Genomic DNA, 22,889 nt, shown 5'->3' with positions numbered 1-22,889 from the left:
CACTTGTATTTAAGAAAGACTAATATAAAATTGCTTCCAGGACCTTTGTGGGGTACTATACTACATTAGATTGCATTTGATTGGCTGTAGGGGCTTTCAGCATAACAAAGAATAGTCAGAATTATACTGGAGGATAAGAAATCAAACCCTACTCTGGGAATTCTCAACACATATATCTTGGATTGTGTTTAGTCCCATTGTCCAACAAGATGCATACTCTCACTGGATGAAGAATTATGACAAAGATTATTGGCTGCTTCAGAACAGTGGGATCTTTACAACACAGTTTCAAAACAGAAAATTGCAAAAATGTCCACATGTTGCCATATTTTATTAGCATAGGACATCTTCCAACTTCAAATAAATATTTATAGCCATACCTCAATGGATGAACATTTACAAATGGCTTTCAGGCTATGTAAACCAATAGGCACACCCGTAACACAACCGTGTGCAATTGAGTACTCCTCTTCTAAAGAAGATGACAGGTGTTGGTTACTTTTGTTGAATGAGTGTAGACTACCTGGGTTGCTTCTTTACTATTCCTTGTTGCAGTCCTTAAACTGTGAAGTTATGCTCTCCTCCAGGAAGAGGAACCACTATCACCTAACCCTATTTATTTTCATTCAAGCAAGAATAAAAATAGTGACATCCCTTCTCCCAAAATGCCCTATATCTACACAAACAGCGCCCCTCTGTGTCAGAGTCAGAGAGATAACTTGGGAAGAAGAGGACAAGGGTTTTTTTATAGGTGTGAAAAAGGTTACCTGGAAGCAATAAAGTTATTAACCCTTCCAATCTCTTCATAATCACTGTCCTTAAATATTATCCTAATAATAATATTATCCTTATGTATATAGATAGAGCTTCTGGGGAGGAAGAAGACAGCCTTCTAAGTTTCATTTTCTTGTTGAGCTTCTTACAGACAGCATCTAAATCAGACATGGTCAATGAACAAATATGAACCTTCAGCGCCACTGAACCTCTATACTCGTTGGTGAACCTTCTTACCTCCACTAATCACAAGTGCCATAACAGGATGGACCCCACAACATCACAGCACCACCATTTGCAGACACCGTGACAGCTGATTAATGCTATGTCCAAGCACCATAGCATTCGGAGACATCTAACTACCCTGAACCTCTGTGCCTCTCCGCAAGCTCTGTACTCATTGGTTCGCAAGTGACTGACCACCTCTTGCCTTGGACCCTTTACTCGGAACCACCCCAAAATGCCCCATATGTAAGAGGGAGAACAGACTAATTGAAAAGATTACTAATTACAGAACAGATGCCTCTATTTGTGCTCATATCTTAAGGGTAGGGTGCTGTGCTGAGGGGGCCCCCTGCACCGCGGGGGCTGCGGGGGCCTGTGTTACTCCCCTGCAAACAAGGCATCTATTTGGCTCATCCCCGCAATTTAATTATGTTGACTGCACTGAACTTTTATAACAATATCTCATTGTTGTTAAAAACTATTAACAGAAGCATAGAAAGTGTCCTGATGCTTTTTCCATTACTTTCAATTTTCTAGACTGTGCTTTTTTGAATAGCTAAAAAAACAAAGTGCATAGGTATCAACCTTCTAGAAACTCATGGCAATTAATAACAAGGTAAAGTAAAAATTAAGCAGTCAGCAAATAGATAGAATATTGCAAATATATTCACATAGGCTTCTAATATTATAAACCAAACATGCATCATATGAATCATGCATGCTCAACATTTTCATTAATTGTTTAGCACATGTAACTCAAGCAGCAGAATGCCCAGGACAGAAAAGATCAAATGTAAAGACAACGGAGATGAGGTGGTAATGGACCTCCCTCAGTACGGCGCAAAGCTTCAGAGTATAACTGAATTACCTTCATGCATCATTGTATGATTTTTAATGGGTTATGTTGCTCCTCAGCCCAATATTCTATAGTATATTACGTTTGCTTGATATGAGCTGGAATTAATCCTGTACTGCGTAAAAGTATGAGTGAGCATCCCACGCAAACATAGACACAAAAACTCCCCCAGGGGCAGATTTATCATTGAGTTGCATCACCCTTGTGCCACACATTTATTTTGAAGGTTTTATATAGTGCTGGCTAGACCCAGAGGTATCAGAGCGCTTTACAAGATAAGGATAGTATAAGGCACATAGGGTATAAAAGCATATGAAAGGTAGTGCAACAAAAATTTACAAAGTACAGACAACATGAGCATTATACAAAACCATATAAATAAACAGGAGCAGGAGCTATACATTTAAGTAATTAGGTAAATGGTGAAACAGGAGAACAGGGTATATAATTACTGAACAAATATAGTGTGATAGATAAGAAATCAGGAGTAGGACAGAGGTTAGAAACACAGATTTATCTAAGTCAGATTCATCCAGCCTCTCAACGCCGGATTGCGTGGCCCTGTGTGGCTTGCTAAATCTAGAGTAATGCAATGCAGCGCACGTCGCTGCGTTCTGTTACTCTGTCCCAGGGATGTGTACCAAGGGTGGAGCGTGGGTGTTCCCACACATGCCCCCATGGATTATGGCGCATTCCAAGATTTACCATTACTGGTAGACCTGGGAATGTGTCACAATGCTACGCCTCAACATGTGAGGCGTAACGAGGAGAAATATCTTTATTTCTCCTTCTGTTTTCCTCTTTCTATGTGTGCAGCACACATAGAAAGAGGAAAATGCCTCAGAGGATTGTTTTGTGCAGGAAGGTCTGTCTTCCTGCACAAAAACATTACTGTCTGCAATGCAGGCAACCTTGCACCATGGCGCATGGGTGTCTGCATTGGCGCTAGGCGGCACATTGTGCGTCAGCGCAAGGAAAGAACAGGAAAGTGCCGTATCATGTTAAATACAGTGCATTCCTGCCCGTTCCCCTTCACACAGTACAGCAAGAAATAATGATAAATCTGTCCCCCCGGTGTGTAGCATGTGCTTAATTAATATGTGCCAATACTTTAATGTGTGGTGGGTTTAGAACCCAGCTAAGGCAATGGCAAAAAAGTTGGCTTAGCCAACCAGTTGTCTCTTTAAAACTTACTAAATACTACAAACTTTTTAAGCCGAATCACAGATGGAAAGGTGAATGTTTCATTGTAAATTTTGGGAGACATTCCTAAATACTAAATGGAAACAAGCATATGCAAAGCCAGAAGTTCTGGCCATTTCAAACTTGTGATATGGTTTCAATTTTTATTTAATTTAATTACAAAGCATATGCCAAAAAGAAAAAGATAAAAAAGAACTTATGCATAACTGGGGCCATCATTGTGGTCAGACAAGGTGAAGGGAGCCAATGAGTAAAGCTGGTTGACCCACTGCCCTATGTTCTAATGGACCGAAGTAAAATGTGAATGACAATTTAACAACCTATGACGAGGCCCATTGACCAAATATCTCTGTATGTATGTACATTAAAAACGATAGCCGGGGGAGAACCGAAAGGTGTCTAAAAGGCCAGACCTAAAAAAAGCTTTTGTTACAAAGTAGTTCTATGTGGCGCTCCTCTGTGTGCACCATGTATGAACATCACAATTGCTCTACAAGAAAATTGACACCAGCAAGTAATAAGCAGCATGCCACAAGGAAAGTGGTTCCACGGCTTTGTGTGTTGCCGTCAACTTTTTGAACTATTTCCCATAGTTCATAGGAAGCAAGAAGGCGGGTGGTTGGGAGTGTAGGACGGCCCCATTCTCTGATGCAATGTGAAGGCTGTAATTAACAGAAGAGAATGTCAAGTTGGCAAGCACTGTGATGTATAAACAGAGTGGAAAAACAAAGCTAATTTTAGCAGCCGTGATCTCCTTGGTGAGCTTTTGTTGCTGTGAGATATCAGTTTGCCACAGGTGTTTTGTTTGTCAAGGAGTTAAATATGAGTTCAAAATAACACATGAATAGTTCAGTGTGCCTTCCTACTTTGGTAAAATTGTATGTTTTTATGTATTGCATTTTAGATACAATAAAACACATTATAGGAGAAACTTCTAATCTATTAATATATGGTGAAAAATAAGTTCTATGTCAATTGTGGTTGAATCGTCAAACCCAACATAAGTGCGTCTTGTAAGAATCCTTACAAAGAAAAATAAAAACTTTGCAAAACAGTGAAACGTGGAATCGCAAGATCTACCTAAGGACTCTGTGATTTTTAACATTTCACTTCCTGTAAAACAAGAGTACCTTTTTACGCTCTTTTCCGTATTCATCCACCGTTTTAAACTATTGCCCTTTTCTTGTAGCTCTCCTCCTATTCTCCTCCCAGTTCACACTAACATCTACTGAGTAAGGAAAAGCTATTTACCTGTATCCATAGTTCTCTAGTGAAGAATCCTCCCCAGAGTTAGGGTTAAGAACAGTGGTGGCTGCCGCCAATCTAATGTGGTGAGGCTGCATGGGAGAGGGTGTTGGGGGTAGGGGAATAATAATGCATTTTAAAAAAAGACTTACCTGCTGCTGCCGGTCACCTCGATGCTCCTATCTTCCTGGCAGTCCATGGACCACACAGCACAGGATCCTACCCAATCCGGATCCTGCTCTCATGCTATACCTAGCATGAGAGAAGTGCTGGGATTGGCCTGAGCAGGCTGGTCTGATGCTCACTCTGGCACAGGAAGCATGTGCCTTTTATTCACCCGGCTGTGCAACACTGCTGGGTTGGAGAAATATAAGTGCGCATGTTGGTTTGGCCATCCTAAAAAGGATTCTATGAATAATTCTAAGAAACTTAAGAGCATATTTTCGACCCATAAAAATCACCCAGTGTAGAAAGACTGCCTCAAATGAGAGGAGGCTACTTCCTCCAACTGGTGCACTACATAGGCTCCTTTCTGTTTCTGTGTGTGGGTCATGAGGAGCAGGCTGGAGTACACACAAATAGTGGGGCTGCGGCGGTCTCACAGCGGCGACTGTGTTAGGTTTATAGGACAGCCTTAACAGCAGACTGCTGCCATGACAGAGCCAGCAACACATTCCTGTACGGTGTGGCATGCACCATGTCGTGTTTGCCACACCGTGCAGAAATTAGGGTGAAATTCTAGGGGGGGCACAACATGTGCCCGTGCATACACACACAGGCCTGGAAGCGGGAGGGGGCCCTGTTAGAGCCCCCATAGTTGAATCTCTGCCACTCTTTTCATGGAGAGCTCACCGCCACGAATGGGCAGTGGAAAATCAACTCAGTATACGCTCGGCAGTGCCACAGCTGTACTGTCAACAAATTCCTGCCCCTTACTGCTGCGCCACCAATGTGGGATCCTGACTCCCAGCGGACTCGGCGGTCCTGTGGCAGTCAGACCACTACACTTGAAATACTGCAGGCGGACGCGCAGTGGTCAGACTGCCACCATGAGTACGGTGGTCCTTGGACCGCCGTACTCATAAAAAGGCCCTTAATATCCTCCCAAAAAAGAAAAAAACTATCTGACCTTGTGAAATGTAATCTGTTGGGTCAAGTTTGAACTTTATAAAAAACTGTTAAAAAAAGATAAGATAAATGATAACTGTATGCCTGTTGTGGCAGAAAAAGAGGGTAATGCTTCCAGTCTTGTCATACAGACAAAGAGGAATAGGAGGCTAATGTGCCAACCCCTGTGTGAAAGATAGCTGTTTCCATGGAAGTACACAATTGCAGAAGAGACACCATGGCAAGGGAAGCTGAAACATGAGTGTTGATTAGACCAGTGGTGGCACTGGAAGCAATAGAGGTGTTGACCAGTTCAGACAGACAAGGAAGAGATTGAAAAGGAGCTGGGGCGTACCTACCATTGGTGCAGCAGGTGTAGTGGCTCCAGTGCACAGAGTCCTGAGGGCCCATTTCAATCTGATAATTGCTATACCGACTACCCAACAGCAAAGGGGCCATTTTTCTTGCTTGCACAAGGGCCCGTGGTATCCTTGGTACGCTACTGAAGAGGAGGTAGGAATGGTAAATGCTAACCGAGAAGTGTCTAGTAAAAAGCCCTGTAGGATGGTAGAGAATATAATTTGGGTACAGTTTTCTATGACTGGTTCTATAGGAGAGTGATGATGGAATTGTAAAGAAGTGATGATTGGAAGGATGCATCCACAGGGAGGAGGACAGCAACTGTGAAGTTTTGCAGCAAGGCCTGTCCTAGGCAAAGATAAAGGTGCTTGCCTCACTGTCATTAAAAATTAAAAAACATTACAGCACAATCCCTCTCCGGGGGATCCTAAAGGTGCATCAAACTCCCCCTCATGCCCTTACCGGGGATTAGAGCACATTTATAACACATCACATTGCTGCAAAATGGTATTTGCTCTCTGTCCTGCTCCAGGGACTATAACACATGTTGTGTAAGATGAAAATTGTCACCATCAGAGTGGTGTCAAACATATGAAGGGGCATCTGACCACTTGAGGTTCCCTTTGCACTGCCACGTTTGCTTGTGCGCCAAAGACAAGTGGAAGAGTTTTTTATGCACATGGTATTGACGTACGTAACTGTATCCTGAGACAGAACACCCACTTCTTACTGGATAATGTTTAACCCAATTGCTCAAAATAAAACAGTGTTGCCCTAGTGACCTTGTGTTCACTGTATGGAAGGCTGGGGTGAAAGAATAATACAGTAGATAAACTCCAAATGTCAATTTAGATCAGACTAGTTGATATATGGGGTCCTATGAGGCTGTAAGCCAGTCTATCAATGTGTAGTCAGCAATGCTGATGGTGTCCTTCAAAACAACGCCAAAAGCCTCAGAGTGCAAATATTGCACAATTATGGCTGGATGTTGATCAGGCGATGGGCAATATAGATACTAGAAGAACAAGCATTGGGAAAGCTAATGTGTCTCAGCTGTAAAAGGCCTAGCTGTTGGTTTAACCAATGCTGGTTTATTGCCATTTGCATGCAAGGACAACACATGAGGCCCACTGGCATTCATTTTTGGGGCCCAGAACCTATTTCTTCTCTGGGTGAAACAGAGATGCAGAGTGAAAAACCCACAAAACTGAAGAAAGAGGAAGAGATATACCACAAAACATGAGAAAGGGAGAAAGCAGAATCCTGAAAGGCTGGTGGTGCAATAAAGAGGTATGAGGTGGAATCAAAACTTCTCAGCCTTGGTATTCGGTAACCAACCTTCAATAGTGCCAGCTGCGGGCTTCTGAGAACATTTTTGGGCTCCTTCACTTAATTCTTTTTCAAGTTGAGTACTGATGGCTGTCAATTTTGCAATGGCCTTTTTATTAAAGAGAACCCATTCCAAGATATCAGACCATGCATATCAATGTATTGTGATGCATGCGGGTACATACGTCATGACGCATGCATGCGCATGTGTAGTAACACAAGATGTCCATTTTTAGTTTACTGTTCAAATATTGTGGATTGCCAATTTAGAACAGTGAATTAAAAGTTAAAAAATTAAAAACAAAGTGTGAATGAGGGCAAAAAAAGAAAGCAAGGGGTCTGGTAGCATTTTGCAGCTACTGCTCCCACATAAAAAAAAAGAAAGAAATACAATAAAAAAAAAAATATTGGAAGCGGGTGGAACGGGGAGTGGAGGAGGGGCAAGGCAGTGAAAAGGTGGTGCATGGGGCACAAAAAGACAAACAATATTTAAAGCAGGAAGCGAGACTGGTAGTATTGAAAAGAGGGGAAGGGGCGGAATTGAGAAGAGAGCACAATGGGTGCAGAGCAACATGCCAGGAAGAGAGCAAGGAAACATGCACTCCATGGAGTGCTGAAAGCAAAATAAGATAATACAAAATTTAAAACTTGAGATGGGAAGCGAACATGGGGTTTAGGATGGGAAGCATGGGGGTGAGGAGAGAGGAATGGGAAAGAATATAGAGTGGAAGTGGGGAGCAGGAAGCAGGAAATGGGGAGAGGAGTAAAAAGAGAGTGTGAGGGGGACGTAGAGCAAGCTGGGCAGAGAGCAGAGAACACATGCATCCTCATGTAGTGCTGAAGGCAAAATAAAAAAAGGTACCCCATCAAGTCAGCATGGAAGGATACGACTCATCCAATCAAAACACTGTGAGACCAAGCTTATCCTGGGCCTGACAAACACTAGAATAAGGAGGAAAGACATGAAATAAAAATCAGACATCTAAGATAAACAGCAAAGCCATCCATTAATTAGCAAGGGCTTGACCCAAACCTCATTCCAAGCATATGGTAAGTGTTGGAAACAATTAGTCTTCCAGCAGTCAGCTACAGCCGCCTGTAGCCAAGAATTAAAAGTGTTGCTTGATTATGATACTCTATGTAAACAAATGTTGATAATATCTAAACTACGGGGAGAAATTTTGCCATTATCTGCTTTTTCTCTTGGCACTAAGAATAACCATTGTTTGAAGTTTATTATTTGGTTCAGATTTATGATAATCCTTGGAAGAGTGAGGATATCAAGATCTGAACATCTGAACCTGTAAAGTGTAGGTTTTATGCAGAGTTTATGCAGAGTGCGATAGTGTTGCGAAATCACTCCCTATGGTGTCCTTTTTAGGCCTGGGCTGTGAACTCTGCTCCATTTGCAGAGTTTGCTGAGTTTTCTGCACTCCGTGCTCCACGGAGTTCTGAAAAACTCTGCTCCGCGAGTTTTTTCCTCGCTCGCACTCAGTAACGTTAAGTTAGCAAACATGAGCAAGGAAAATCTTACTCCAGACCACCACCTGGCAAGAGTTCTCAACACAGGAGGTTGCGGATGGCTGCATCCGCTCTCATTGAGAAACCTTCCTTTCGTGTTGAGGAAGCTGCCACTCGAGCAGAATACCTACTTGAGTGGTAGAAAGAAGCAGCGCCCTCTTGCTCTGCACATGAAGCCGTGCGTGCTAATCTGCCAGTGCAGGACAAACACCCGGCGCTAAAAATCAGCACCACAGGCACAACCTAACGCACTCCTCCACTTTTTGGTCACTCTGCGAACTCCCCCCACGCCTAGTCCTGTTATGTCATTGCACATTCAATATGCGTATTAATCTGCAAAACTCTTTTCTATGACTTGTGCTGTTCTCCTGCTAAATTCTAATACTTCCTCCCTGTTTTTTACACCCAAAAGTTTAGTTGTAGATCAGTAGTCTTCAAACTGTGGTGCAGAGTTCCTTGTGGGTGTGCGAATGGATGTCAAGAGGGAAGCAAGAATTTTCAAAGACGAGCACTTCCCCGAAGAATGCAGACAAACATCTCACTGAAAACTAATGCTCTGATATACATAAATAAAACAGAGTTGTGTGAATAGGCAGTCAGTAACCTCTTTTGTCACTCATGTCATGGTGGGGACAGATGTCAAAGTGGGGCCTCCAAGTTACTCCTAAAGGCTTACCCCACATTTCTGACAAAAGATCTCATATATAGACACCGAATATTTTCTCAAATTAATCCTTGACATACCCTGGCATGAGAATGTGTAACCATCCACCATTTTGGGTGGTATTTTTTCCTGAGGTGGAGCCCTCTAATGGCGATACATCTAGCAGCAGAAGCGATGAAAGCACCAATCACCGTCATTTAGGCACAGCTGACGTCGTTTTGCTGTGGGTTGCTGTGGAGCATCACACCTTCTGTGATTGGCGGCATTTTACAGCTTCGTATTTATTTCCAAATAGCGCTGACGGTATTTGTACTGTTTTTTTCGGCATTGGGACTACTAATTATTAGCAGCTTCTCACTTGGTGAGGGTTGAAGTGGAACTAATTTTGCGCCACACTTTGAGAAACGAATTATAGGAGGAATGCTCTAAATTATCTGCTTTTGTTCCGAGTATAATTGCCAGGTACATTTTCAAAGCATATTAGAATCCTTCCATTATTTAACCATAATCGTCACTAATCATTCCAACCTATTTTGCGGCTCAAACGACCTGAAGTCTGTTTCTTTGCTTCTCTGTTTTCAGCTGGTTAAACCTTTGCTTCTCTGTTTTCAGCTCGTTAAACAAACAGCAAGGCACACAAAGATACCACTTTACGCTCGACCCTTTCTTTTCAACATGGCCCAGTGGTTGAGTATATATAAAGCTTAGCAGCTGAATGACTGACACAGAAAAGATTCGGCATGGCATGTCACTTCCCTTTGTGGAATTATTTGCAGTAGAATTTAAAGAGTGATCCAGCTTTTGTATTCGATTTAAGCACTTCTTTCAAGGAATAAATCCAAAAGAAAGCCTCCTTATGGGGCATTTTTATGGCCTACAAATAGACTGTGCATTGCCACCCGAGTGTTAAAGAATTCATGACACCTTTTCACGAAACACAAACGGTGGGGCAGAAATCACGAGAAACTGCTTTCTCAGCAGTGTTTTAAAATGGGGAAATGTGGAAATTCAAAAAAGACTAAGGGCCATATGTAGGTAGCATACAATTTACCACTTCTTAAATACCGAACTTTACCGATTCGGTATTTAAGAATTGGTAACTCGTATGTAGGTAATCATTCGGTAAATATTACCGAATCGGAGAAATTCGGTAATTACCGAATCGGTATTTACCGATTGGGTAATGAGGCATACCTTCCCATTGATTCCTATGGGCCTGGAGGCCCATAGGAATCAATGGGAAGGTATGCCTCATTACCCAATCGGTAAATACCGATTCGGTAATGGGGGGAGCACATTCAAGGGTGGCAGGGTGTCACATTGACACCCTGTTGCACCCCTGATTCCTGCATGTGTGCACATGTGGCGCACATACATGCCCTAAGGGCATGTATGTCTGCCACATGGCACTGTTAGTCCAGCAAAATATTGCTTTTTGCAATGAATTCGGTATTTAGCACCAACATATATTTGGTGCTAAATACCGAATTATTTTCTCTACACATCACTCATTTGAGTGTCACCTACATCACATTTCAGGATTCGGTATTTACCGAATCGGTAAAATTACCGATTCAGTAATTTTACCGATTCGGTAAATTACCGAATCCTGAAATGTACCCCCTACATAGCAAAAGCCTAAATACCGGTCGGTAACGGGATATTTACCGAAAATCGGCCGTTACCGACCGGTATTAGGCTTTCTACATATGGCCCTAATTGTCATATTGTAAGAAATTGGGTTACTGGGTGACTAGGGTTTGAGCTCTGGTCAAGAATCAACCACAATCCTTGTCAGAGTAAGGCAGCAGCCGCGGTCGGTAGTAGGAGTAACTGCAGGGCGGTGATGTGGGGAGGGGGAGGGGCAGGGTGGGGGGTAGTAAACTATGGATTACGGAGGTTTACAGGTAAATTAACATATAAATTAATAAAACGAATGCACGCAACAAAATTCGTTTTATTAATTTATATGTTAACTTACCTGTAAACCTCCTTAATCCATAGTTTACTACCCCCCACCCTGCCCCTCCCCCTCCCCACGTCACCGCCCTGCAGTTACTCCTACTACCAACCGTGGCTGTAAGGCAGAAGCAAACCCCAAATTAACCTGTTCTCACCCCTCTGATAGCTTGTCACAGAGCAATCAGACTTGACTTAGATGCAATGTGTAAAGTATTTGTGCAATACGTCAAACAGTAACACAGTGCAAACACCCTACAAAAGGAGCCCACACTTCGTTAGAATAATAGAGCAAAATCTAATAAATAAAACTAGACGAAATCCAATCAGTTGAGCTGGAGTAATGAATTCGGACAGATTTTAGGTTAAAATAGCACTTAAAAGCATAAAGCATCAACCGGGGATAGCTGGTCGTGCTAGACTGGGTCAAAGTCATACTTTCAGGCTGATCGCTATAGATTGCGGGTCGGATAGTCACCAGGTTAGGCCCGCTGAAGTTTACCTTCTCAAAGTCCGTGCCAAGAGTCCTGTTCGCATTGGCTGGGGCTGCAGGAAGGAGGGAGAGCATTCTGGTAGCTAGCAGTGTATCGTGAAGATCAGGCAAGGTGTTGCAGGCAGGCGTTTCTGGAGCTTCGCGTTGCCACTCCCCATGAGAGGTCAGTGTTGCAGTGCTGACGAAGCTTCGCACTGAATCTCAGCACAAGCGGCGAGGTCTGGGTGCGAATGGTTACTAGTGGTTGCAAAATGCCTGAAAACTTGAATTCAGCGCCCGTAAACCACGCCAAAGGTCCAGAACCTGAGGAGTACAACTTGAACACGCTGCAGCTGGGTAAAGGGTCTGGTGCAGGGTGTTAAGGGAGTCTTTTATGTCCCTGAGGCTGAGATCAGTAGACTAGCCCTTAAATTCACACTGGTGTCCTGGGTTCAAGAAAGGTTGCAGGTCCAGTTCTTCCTCCCTAGGCAAGAGGGCAGCAGGCAGCAGGCCTGCATAGCAGCAGTTTTTTAGGTCTCGCCTGAGACAGCGCTTTAGCGCTGCCCTGGCGAGACTTATAGTAAGCGAGTTTTGGAAGTGCAAACAGTGGCTTTTCAGGCCTCCAAATACAGTGCATGTGCGCCGTCCGGGCGCGCGCACCATTTGGAGGCCTGAAAGCACTCGTTTGCTTTCACTTTCGCGGGCCACACGGCCGCTTTGAAGTGTGATCGCGATCGCGATCACTTACATTTCGCGGGCGCTTTGATGTCCTCAGTGAGCCGCGCGGCCACTGAGGACATCAAAGCAGCCGCGAAAGTGCTCAACATATGCCAGCCTGCGTGCCTCTCTCCCCTACCCCCGCACAGAGAACTTACTTTTAAGTAACTTACTACAACTGACAGGGTAGCAATACACTTTTGCCAATTTTCTATGTTCTCAAACAAACCTCCTTTAAATGTAAAGAACATACGTAATTTGGATAGTATATTTTCCTTTTTTACAGAATTATGCAGTCCAGTAAGACTCTGATAGTAGGCGCTATATAACAAATTGTTTATCATTTGCGGTGCATTCTTACTCAATGGTTCCTCCTTTCAGTCAATTGCTTCACTCCCCTTCCTAATTTCCACCTTTCCCTAGCTAAACCTACCTACACCCTTCTGTTTCCCAATCATTCCTTTGACTTACTTTTACTTCCTTCTCCTTTCTACCTTGCAGTTCCCAATTGTTCATTTTGTTCCTTCTCAGTTCTTTCTCCATCGTTCCATTCTCAGTCTTGATTTCTTTCTTCTTGTTCTATTATTCTCACCCTGTGCTTTATTTCCTCACAAAATCGTTCTCATCTTCAGCTCTTCTTTTCTCTCAATTTATGCCATTCACTTCATTTGTTTATTCACGTTCCTTCCTTATTCTCCAATTTTATGCGTTTCCTCTATCTTTAGTCGTCCTTTCATCTACCCCTTTCATTTGTTTCTTAACATTTTCACTTTCCTTCTCCCACCGTCTTCGCCACCCTTTTGCTTTCATTCCTTCCTCAATTCTCCCCTTTCACTTTCCTCCTGCACGTTTCCTCCCTCCCCCTTTCACTCCCTATTGAGGTCATGCTTTTGCACATCCCTTCTTGTCTCGTGCCAGGGGCAGGCCGTGTTGTTTCCTGTCCCTGGCCGTGCGTAAGCGGGGCTTTTGTAATTGTAAACCAGTTCTCTGCATGAAATGCGTGTCCTGACCACGCTCTGGTGATAAGAGCGTGAGCTGGAGTAATCAAAGAGAGATGTGCAGCTCCTATTTCAAAACTCGGCAAAAAATGCCCTCGGGACACCTAAAGTGAACCAATTCTTCGCGAACCCCTCACAATCCCCTCAGTGTCGCTCAAGGGTGGAAGTGTGTGTGTGTGTGTTGTGGGGGGGGGGTCACTGCAGGCTAATGCGTCGTCAAAGATAGACGTATGTACTTCAGACACAGAGCAGAACAAACCACTTCTTAGCCCCCTTGAGAACAAGCATTTGCAATGCAATAGGTTTCGCATTTATACGAGTTTGAGCTATTGGCATTGTAAATGACAATGCTTTTTATTTAAGTTTGGTTTTTTTAAAACATAAATAAAAGGCACTGTCATTTACAATGCCAATAGCTCAAACTCGTATAAATGCGAGACCTATTGCATTGCAAATGCTTGTTCAGATTAGCAGTCCAGCAGAGTGGCATTCCTTTCAGCAGCACAGCAGTCCTTCTTCCTGGCAGAGTATCCACACGTGTGCAAGTACAACTGTACTGGAGAGTTGGTGTCATAGGTCCAATATTCATACCCAGTTGTGCCTTTGTAGTGGGGAGAAGCTTCTTGAGGTTTCCCTTTGAAGTTCCCAGGCATCCTACATAGATGGGTGGAGTTTAGGGCTGGTGAGTGTTTTTAAGGTTCAATTATGGGTAGCAACTGTTGTGGTGAAGAGTTTTTAGGATTCAGGATGAAGTGGAGTCTAGGGTGGTTTTTAAGGATTCATGAGTGACTGGAATGTAGATGACAAAATGGGTTTGTAGGGTTCAGGGATGAGAACTTTAGAGTGGTGAGAAGTTCTTATGAGTCATGGATGGCTGGTAAGGGCAGTGAGGGTTTTTTAGGGTTCATGGATGGGTGGAGTTTGGGTGTGCTGACGTATTTTAAGGGGTGTGGGATGAGAGGAGTTTAAGCTTAGAAAGGGTTTTTTTTTAGGATTTCGGAATGGGTGGAGTTAGGGGTAGTGACTGATTTTATGGTTCAGGGATGGTGGATGTTTAGGGTAGAAATACCTTTTAGGCTTCAGGGATGAGTGTAGTTCAGGTGTGGTGTGGTTTATAGGGGTCAGGAATTGGTGGTGTTGAGGGGTTGTGAGGAGTCAGCGATGGATGGTGTTTACAGGTGGTGATGGGTCAGCAAATTAAAAGCATCCATAGTAATTGTTTGACAATGTAAAAGATATAAATATGAAATAATGTCCCCTGAAGTAATGCACTGAAATAAGTATCTCAGACAAATCTGTTTTTGAAAGTAAGACCTGCAACCATTGTATTTACATTTAAGAAAATAAGCATTCAAACAAATTTCGACCAAAGAGACATTCTATGAATTGGTTTCTTCGAAAAGGTAAATGACATTTATTCTGAAAATGTCCTTTAAACAGTTTAGATGAAATGGTTTCTCAGTAATGGTATTCCATGAAATCGTTTTTCTATGAAATCACATACAACCGTAAGTGGATCTGTGCCCAGTTCCTCCCTCCAATCCTGCCAGTGCTGGCCAATCCAGGCACATATAAGCTTTCAATTGTGTGTGGCTGTCTAGGAAGAATACTCAAAAGCTGAACTGTCAGGTACACCCTGCCACGTGACCCAGGAACTGGCTACAGGCACTAAATGGCTAAGGCAGGAAAATGCCAACTTTCTAAAAGCATAATACAACAAAGCATTGACCGGCTAGGTTATTACTAATTTCTCATATATGAGCTTAGACAAACAATTCTAAGTTCATGTGATTTATTTCACATCACTTGTATCTTATTTAGTACACATGTAGAAAAAAACATTCATTAATGTCATAAAATGGATAACGCATCATTCAGTATACCATGCTTATGAAAACATCACAAAATGTAAACATTACAAAAAAAACACATAAATTATAAACATGAAAGAAACATAGACACCAATACATTTGTGAGTGTCCTAGAAGTGTCCTAAAAACAACCAGTCCATATTCAACACATAAAGCACAGTCGGACTATAAACAGTTTCAGAGGTCCTGCCTGTGTGTGGGGCAAAGGGCTATACAATTGTCAAAAGGGTTGTCTGCCCACTGGGAAAGATTTTTTTTTAACCAATTCTCATATAGCACCCCCAAGCGTCATTCGCCTTTGCCCAGATGTCAACGCGTTTCAAACCATGGATGATTCTAGGGTTTTCCTCAGGACTCGTTCTGGGAATCAGTGACTGTTGTTGTAAGTGGTCTGACGCTTGTGTATTGTGGCGTCAGCGGTAAGCCTTTTAATTACCCACAGGAACTTGTATGTATCCATGTTGCCATCATACCAGTACAAAACTGCACTCGAATGGGAGGTTTCTGTATGTTCTGATTTCAAAGTTACCTTCTGTTTATTTTGACACACAGAAGGTAACTTTGAAATCAGATCATACAAAAACCTCCAATTCGAGTGCAGTTTTGTACTGGTATGATGGCAACATGGATACATATTGCGTGTTTGAAAATGCTGCTTTTAGAAGGTGGGCATTTTCTGGCTTAACCATCTTGTGTGCCTCTGCCATTTGTGTATTCCCCGTCTTGGTTCAGAATGACAGGAGCAGGGGATGTGTAGACACAAGGAAGGGGGTTGAGTTGTGTCCTGCCTTTCCTCTGTGACTCATATCCAGGCTGAATAGACCTGGCTGCATTTAGAAAAGTGGGAAGAGTTGTTGCTTGCACCTGAATGGACTGTGTCTGCCTTTCACAAAGCTGTCCCCCCCCTCCCCCCACCCCCCCCCACTCTTGGAGTGAGCCTGGTCTGAGCCAGGCAGGACTACTTTATGTATGCCAGTTAAACAACTTCAAATGGAAATGTGGTATAAATGTTGGGGTCCTGACCCCAGGTCTTTGGAACTCTTTGGGATCAAGAAACCAGCCAAGGAGAAGAGCCTGAGAAGCTGTGAGGAGGGACTGCCACTTTGCTGCGTGCTTTGTTGGCCTTTAGTGGCTGCTTCTGTCTTGGGCAGTGAAAGGACTGGACTGAACATTCTACACAACTTCTTCATCTGAGTATCTCCAAGGACTTGAAGTAGAAGCCTCAGGAACAGCAAAGACTTTGCCTTCCTCTGGGTATCGACTCTGGTACCACGTGGTTCAGTTGCCACAGAGGAAAACTACAATCTGATGCCGTCACCAAGACCGCCAGCGGTTCCGTGACCTGAAGGTACTGCAGAGTGTGCCACCGCACTTCACACCGCAACCCTGGTCTCATCAACGGCAACGTCTGCTGCCACCACCGAACTGTTGCTTGCACCACAACCTGTGGGTACCGCACCTCCTCATTTCACTCTGCTGGCCCCGGTCTCACTGACGACACTGCAAGCTGACTTTACCGACGCTTCCTGCTCAGTGGTTTGGGGGCACTGCTCGTAGGTTACATGAAGACCCGCCCCATCCAACACCACAGTCTCTGCCCCTGTTGATTATTGCTATTTTTGAATGACTGTGTGTTGGATTATTATCGTTTTTGTCTTGTTTTACACAGATAAATATTAGCTATTTTCCTAAACCTGGTGTGGTGTACTTTTGTAGTGTTTTCAATATAGTACTGTGAGTTATGTGCAAATGCTTTAGACATTGCTCCTGAGACAAGCCTGACTGTTCGTGCCAAGCTACCAAGGGGGTGAGCAGGGATTATTTTAGAAGGATAACTTCCTTATTCTGACAAGGAAGAAGGGTCCCTACTTGGACTCGGTGCAGAACACTGCCAGCTAGATACCCCCATTTCTAGCATGGACCGATTCACAGAGAGTAGTACAAAAGGGGCATCATTTGTGGAGTTCAGTGATCAGTGCATGGCACACTGGCACTTAACTGTGCACCTGAGGGTGCGGAATAGCCTCTTGACTCCTTCAGGGACATTACTTTGCAAATGTTTTTTTCAGTTCTTATTTGACCATATTTTGTATTCTTTTACTTATTCTTGTGTCTTTTCATTATGTATTCAGGTTAAAGCAATTTAAAGCCAATAGTGCATTTCTTTTCACTAATAAGAATCATAATTTTTTGTTCTGTGCATTAAAACAATAAACTGTTGTTTATACATGTTTTAAGCGCATTTGGCCATTCAGGGGTTCCTGGATTGTACTATGAAATTCAAATGTGATCATTGTTTGGGTAAATCTACATAGTTATTGCAAGTGCATGACTGCTACATTTAGGTGGCTGTATGATTTTTTCTTTCTTTTAATTTTTTATGTCTTCATGTTTGATAAAAAATAAAAAATAAATGAAAAATAACCATTACACTAGCTAGCCAAGGTTCGTATATTAGCTTTGTTAATGCAGGTTTGTTTATATATGAGAACATTACACGTATTCCTTTCACTCACTTCTTTGCTGTCACACTTAATGGACTATGTGCTTTCTTTGGCTATCTCTATTTTCTGAATACCTCTGTTGATTCTTAAGCCTGGTCTTTGGGTTAGCTTCAGATATCTCTCCAGACAACTGTTTTTCCAAAAATGCATATGTAACAAACACATTTAAAGGAGCTTTTGGTCAGCTGGCTTACTCCATTGGTCTGTTGAATTGTCATTCGCATTTCTTTCTGCCCACCACAACATACAATATGGAACAAAGAATCAGCCCACTTTACACGTTGGTGCCCCTCACTTTGAATGATTTCACAAAGCTTGTGCACATTGTTCACAACCACCTAAAAATTAGTTCTTTAGACTGACAACATTTATAACAAAACTCTTGTGATGTCTATGAACTCAGGAGTTGTTCAGGGATGAAACCAGCCTGCGCACTGAGTTATGTTGTATGACATGTACTTAGTATTGTTGTTCTTCTTTGAATAAAAGAAGGTAAAAAATAATAGTTTTTTTACTCTTTCTTTTTTTAAACTTTATTCGGCCAAGAATAAGCCATAAAAGCACATCATTACATGCACTAGGTTAAAAAGCAATAAACAAACTAAGTAATACAACAATTCGACTCAATAATTCTTAACAAGCTTGGATTAAAAGCATGGCGGCACTACACTTTCTAATATTTAGAGCATTAAATAGAGGTACAAGGAACCGGTTTCGGGGAAAGCTATACAAAGTGTGCAAAAGTATTTTGTTCTAATACAATATTACATAGGCAAATAGGATTATTTTGAAACTATGTACCTGTAACAGGGAAAGCAAATAAAAACTGTAATGTGTTCAGTCTAAGGCGCATTCAATAAAATCAAGTTTGTATATTTAGAGTAAATGCTAGATAAAACTCAATTCCTGGGGTAGTTAACAGGGCTAGATGGTGCAGTACAGCAGACTTTGAATGTTTTCACTGCATGCTGGGTATCAAAATACTCAAAAAACAGATGTTACACTCTCAATTTAGTTGTGCTGTCAATACATTCTGGCTGGTACAATAATTCAGGTATTCCCAATACATCAAAAGTCTGTTTAACTTACATCAGCTAGGGCATTGCTTTCACATTATCAAATAGCCCTTAATTTTCAACTTGCAAAAGGCTGGTTCACATTTTGCCCAACTTGAGACCCATAACAATATTAGGCCAATTTTTATTGAATTGTTAATGTACACTAACTCATTCTCAGAATGACAAATAGAAGTAGGGCAGGATTTTGGTACTGGCAGGAGGGTGTGAATACGATCATTTTCGACCCTCTGCATGGGCTCTGGGTGTGAGTGCCTCCAAACTCCAGCCCCATAGAATCCCACTGAGACACATTTTGACTGGTATATCTCTAGTATTGCTTTTTTTGGTTTGTCTCCCTGCTGATCCACAAATCTGTGAACTTCTGCGGAGGAAATCCAAAATTGCTGAGTTCTAATAGTTAACAAATGCCTGCAGTCTAGGATTGATGTGAATGGCAAACCCAGATATGTGAAACAGGTGACTCTACCAAACACTGAATTGCCAATTTTACTGGCCTTGGTGGCTTTGAGGCCACAAATCATAACAAAAGATTTTGTTTGATTAATTTTTAGATCTAATTCATTCATAAAAGAAGCAAAGGGATCTCGCAGTGATTGAAGGCCGTTAGCCATCCTCGAAAGCAGTATAGCATCGCCTGCGTAGAGTAGAACTGGTATGGGACATCTCCCTAGCTCTGGCCATACTGTTCCACTAGCGATTAAATAATTTTCCAGGCCAAATAATGGAGACAGTAAAAAAAGGCACTAGCACACATCCCTGTCTAACCCCTCTTGACAGGCCTACTTTATCTGTATATTCCCCATTAGTACCAAAACGAACTCTAGCCGGCGAGTTCTAGTGCAACCTCCTCAGCAATATGACTAATGGTTTTTGCACCCTGTGGTTTCCATCAATGACCACAGTTTGAATAGATTAATGGCATCGAACGCGCTTGATAAATCCTTGAACCCCGACTGGTTTGGACCCCTCTTTACATTAGCAGCGGAGCACATAGGAGGATATTATCCTTAAAGATGCCTAGAAACCAGGGGTTTTACCCAGTTGACTAATCGACAAAACTCTTTACAAGCATGTTTTCTAAAATGTTATTTATGTATGATATCTTTAGAAAATGTCTCTTTATTTTGCCAGCACTTCAGATACCCTGTTAGATGGGGTGGTATTTCCTGTCTCTATTTTAAAGTTGCTGTTATAAAGTATTTAAGTGACATAGTGACATAGTAGCTGTCTGCAATTTGAGTGCTTGGTTGGGCGTCGAGTTCTTCTTCTCGTCTTCACAAAAACAATAGTTATATGCATGGCACAGCTGAAAGACTTGTATTTTTAAAAAAAACATTTCCAGTAAAACAGATACATCAGTGCATTCTTTTTGAATTAGCCTTTTTTGTAAGCTTATGTTGACTACATTTTGCTGGGGACCCGTTGTTTTTTAAGTATCGTTTTTATTTTTAAGGCAATAAAAAATTAACCATTGCAACAGCATGCTAATGTCAAACATTTGAGATGTGCTAGTGCTAATGCTTCTTTTATATTGCATTTACGTATTTTCAACATGTCTCAACTTATACAAAACCCTTGAACTAAAAAAACATAGGGGCAGATTTACAAGCCCCTTCCACCTCCTTGCACTGCCATTGCGTCACTTTTTTGGACGCAACGGCGGCGCTGCATCTGCTCCATAGTTACATGGATGCAGATGCATCACTTTTCTATAGGCTGCGTCAGTTTTCACCTGCGTGAAAATCACCTGCGGCGCCTTCGATTTTAATTCATGCTAGGTAGGCGTTGCGTCGGAAACGCCTACCTTGAAAATGGTGCAATGCTATTTATTACTTTTTCTTTTAATGGCGCAGCCTTTAGCTGCGCAGCCAATGCGTCACAATCCGTACGCCTGCTAAACCCAGGCGTAGGAATGACGCATTGGCTGTACCCAACGGACCACACCAGCTGCAGTGACTTGATTGCAATCTGCAATCAAGTCACGAGGTAAATGGGCTACAGAAGGTAAGTATATGCACGTAATGTCACAATGTATGACATTACGTGCTGATGTCACACATACAAGTGGGCACTATGCCCACTTGTATGCGTCACATCCAGGACCAATATGTTTGAGGGCAAAGTGACTTTGTCACCTTTTTACGCTCCAACACATTGGTCCCCATTCAGTAGTTGATGCATCAGTTAAAACTGACGCATCGCCTCTAATTTTGACGCATTGCTGGAGTTGCATCGGTTTTCATGCCAACTCCAGCAATGCTCCAAAAAAACGTGCGTCATGGTGCGCCGTATTGTAAATACGGCGCATCCATGGTGGCACAAGAGTTTCTCCCGCAGGCGCAAAAGAAAATGATACATCACTGCTTTAACGCAGTGATGCGTCACTTCTTGTAAATCCTCCCTTAGTTCTCAAAGTAACGACTGGTAAGTTAGATGGCAGATCATAAGAAAATATCGATATTACTGTATTTGTGGCATACCAGCCCCTAAGTTAAGGTGCTAAGACAAAGATGTACATGCAATTCGGAAATTAATATTAGATATCACCAGTTACTTCACATTACAATTGGATCATCAGCACACTTCAAGGACAGAATTAAAAAATACGTAGGAGGGAAGTAAGGTTCAATAGAAAAGTATGCATTTTCCATTGAGCAATTTTGAATACAATTGTCTATCACATTTCTCGGGAAATTATCTACATGAGCGCCATTTCTCTCTGAATTGAGAAAACGGGGGAAAAAACAAACAGATGAAAAATGCAAATTCCCAAAATTGATCATAAAGGGGCCCAGAGGAGACCAAAATGCAAAATATTCACACAAACCAATGCGATCTGTAGTAGGCAGCAATAAACATGATGTGCAGTTATGATACTTGATAGACAAAACAAGTTTTTTTAAAACTGTATGTGCAGATTGACTAGTAATTTCCACAACATTAACAAAGACATTGATAAAGATACAAGAAAATAGCTGCTTTTCCCACATGAAATGAATAACAAATGCCCAGGACTAAAAAATCAACCCATCATGCATTACCTGAGAAATAAGGTCCACTGGCTTTTTCTTCACGTGTCCAATTTCCAAATAGCTGGAAATAAGAGAAAGACTTGTTACTGTAATTAACAGAACATTTGGAAAGCTGCCTAGGTATTTTGCTGGCATATCGAGTTGTTACAATATCATCCAGTTAATATATTTCTATCAAAATACCAACTACAACAATGATTGTGAAGGTGGGCATATAAAGGTAAGCATAGTTAAACTGTTTCAACTTCACATACAGGAGATATCTTGATTATACGTGTATATTTTCAAGGTGGGAGAGGATGTAGCCTTACAGGTTCGAGTCTCCGCAACGACGCTCAACATCCTGTGATTCTCTGGAAATCACTTAATCTCCACGTGCCTAACAAAATTGAATGTGTCCTTGTGTAACGAAACTGGTGCTATGTAAATTGCTCTGATACCCAATATCTTCGGGTCTAGTTCGCGCTATATAAAACTCTAAAAAAATATATATTTATTCGTAGATGTGGAGTTAGCATTATAAAACCTATGCTTCATTTTTATGCTTACATTCACAATATTCTGCAAATGGATATTTTGGTTATGATATTTTGGCACCACAACGTTTTAGTCAATATTCTGACATACCACCGTTGTTTAATTGGCTGAAACAGTCTTGACGTGACAGTAATACCATGCTGACCAGAATCGCTTTACTCTGGCCTGGGATCTCACATGCACTCAGTGGCGTAGCTAGACCTACTGCCACCTGAAGCGGCCTCTAAGTTTGCCACCATGAGCCGGTAGCAGTGGGGGGTGGGGGGTAGGGGCCAGCGGGCGACTTGTTCGGAGAGGGGGGCGTCCGATGGGCGACTGGTTCTCAGGGGGGCAGGGGGTGGTGGTAGTCGACAGACACGACTTGCTTACCTCCGCCACCCCGAAAAACAGTGCCGCCCAGGGCAAAGCACCCCACCCCCTAGCTACGCCACTGCAT

The 22,889-nt window shown here is 42.4% G+C and overlaps 1 protein-coding gene across 2 annotated transcripts in view; it reads right to left on the bottom strand.

Moving 5' to 3' along the window:
* Window positions 1–22,889, bottom strand: part of DCDC2 (doublecortin domain containing 2) — a 568,433-nt gene that overhangs the window by 425,268 nt on the left and 120,276 nt on the right. For both annotated transcript variants that reach the window (XM_085607045.1, XM_085607043.1), the window contains exon 2: window positions 21,926–21,977. In XM_085607045.1, coding sequence (XP_085463171.1) covers window positions 21,926–21,977 — 52 coding nt within the window. The remainder of the gene's footprint in view (window positions 1–21,925; window positions 21,978–22,889) is intronic.

Source organism: Triturus cristatus, chromosome 5_2 (genome assembly GCF_964204655.1).
Source record: "Triturus cristatus chromosome 5_2, aTriCri1.1, whole genome shotgun sequence".
Taxonomy (NCBI): Eukaryota; Metazoa; Chordata; class Amphibia; order Caudata; family Salamandridae; genus Triturus; species Triturus cristatus.
The sequence above is the reverse complement of the archived record's forward strand: the minus strand, read 5'-3'. Positions and strand labels throughout refer to the sequence as shown.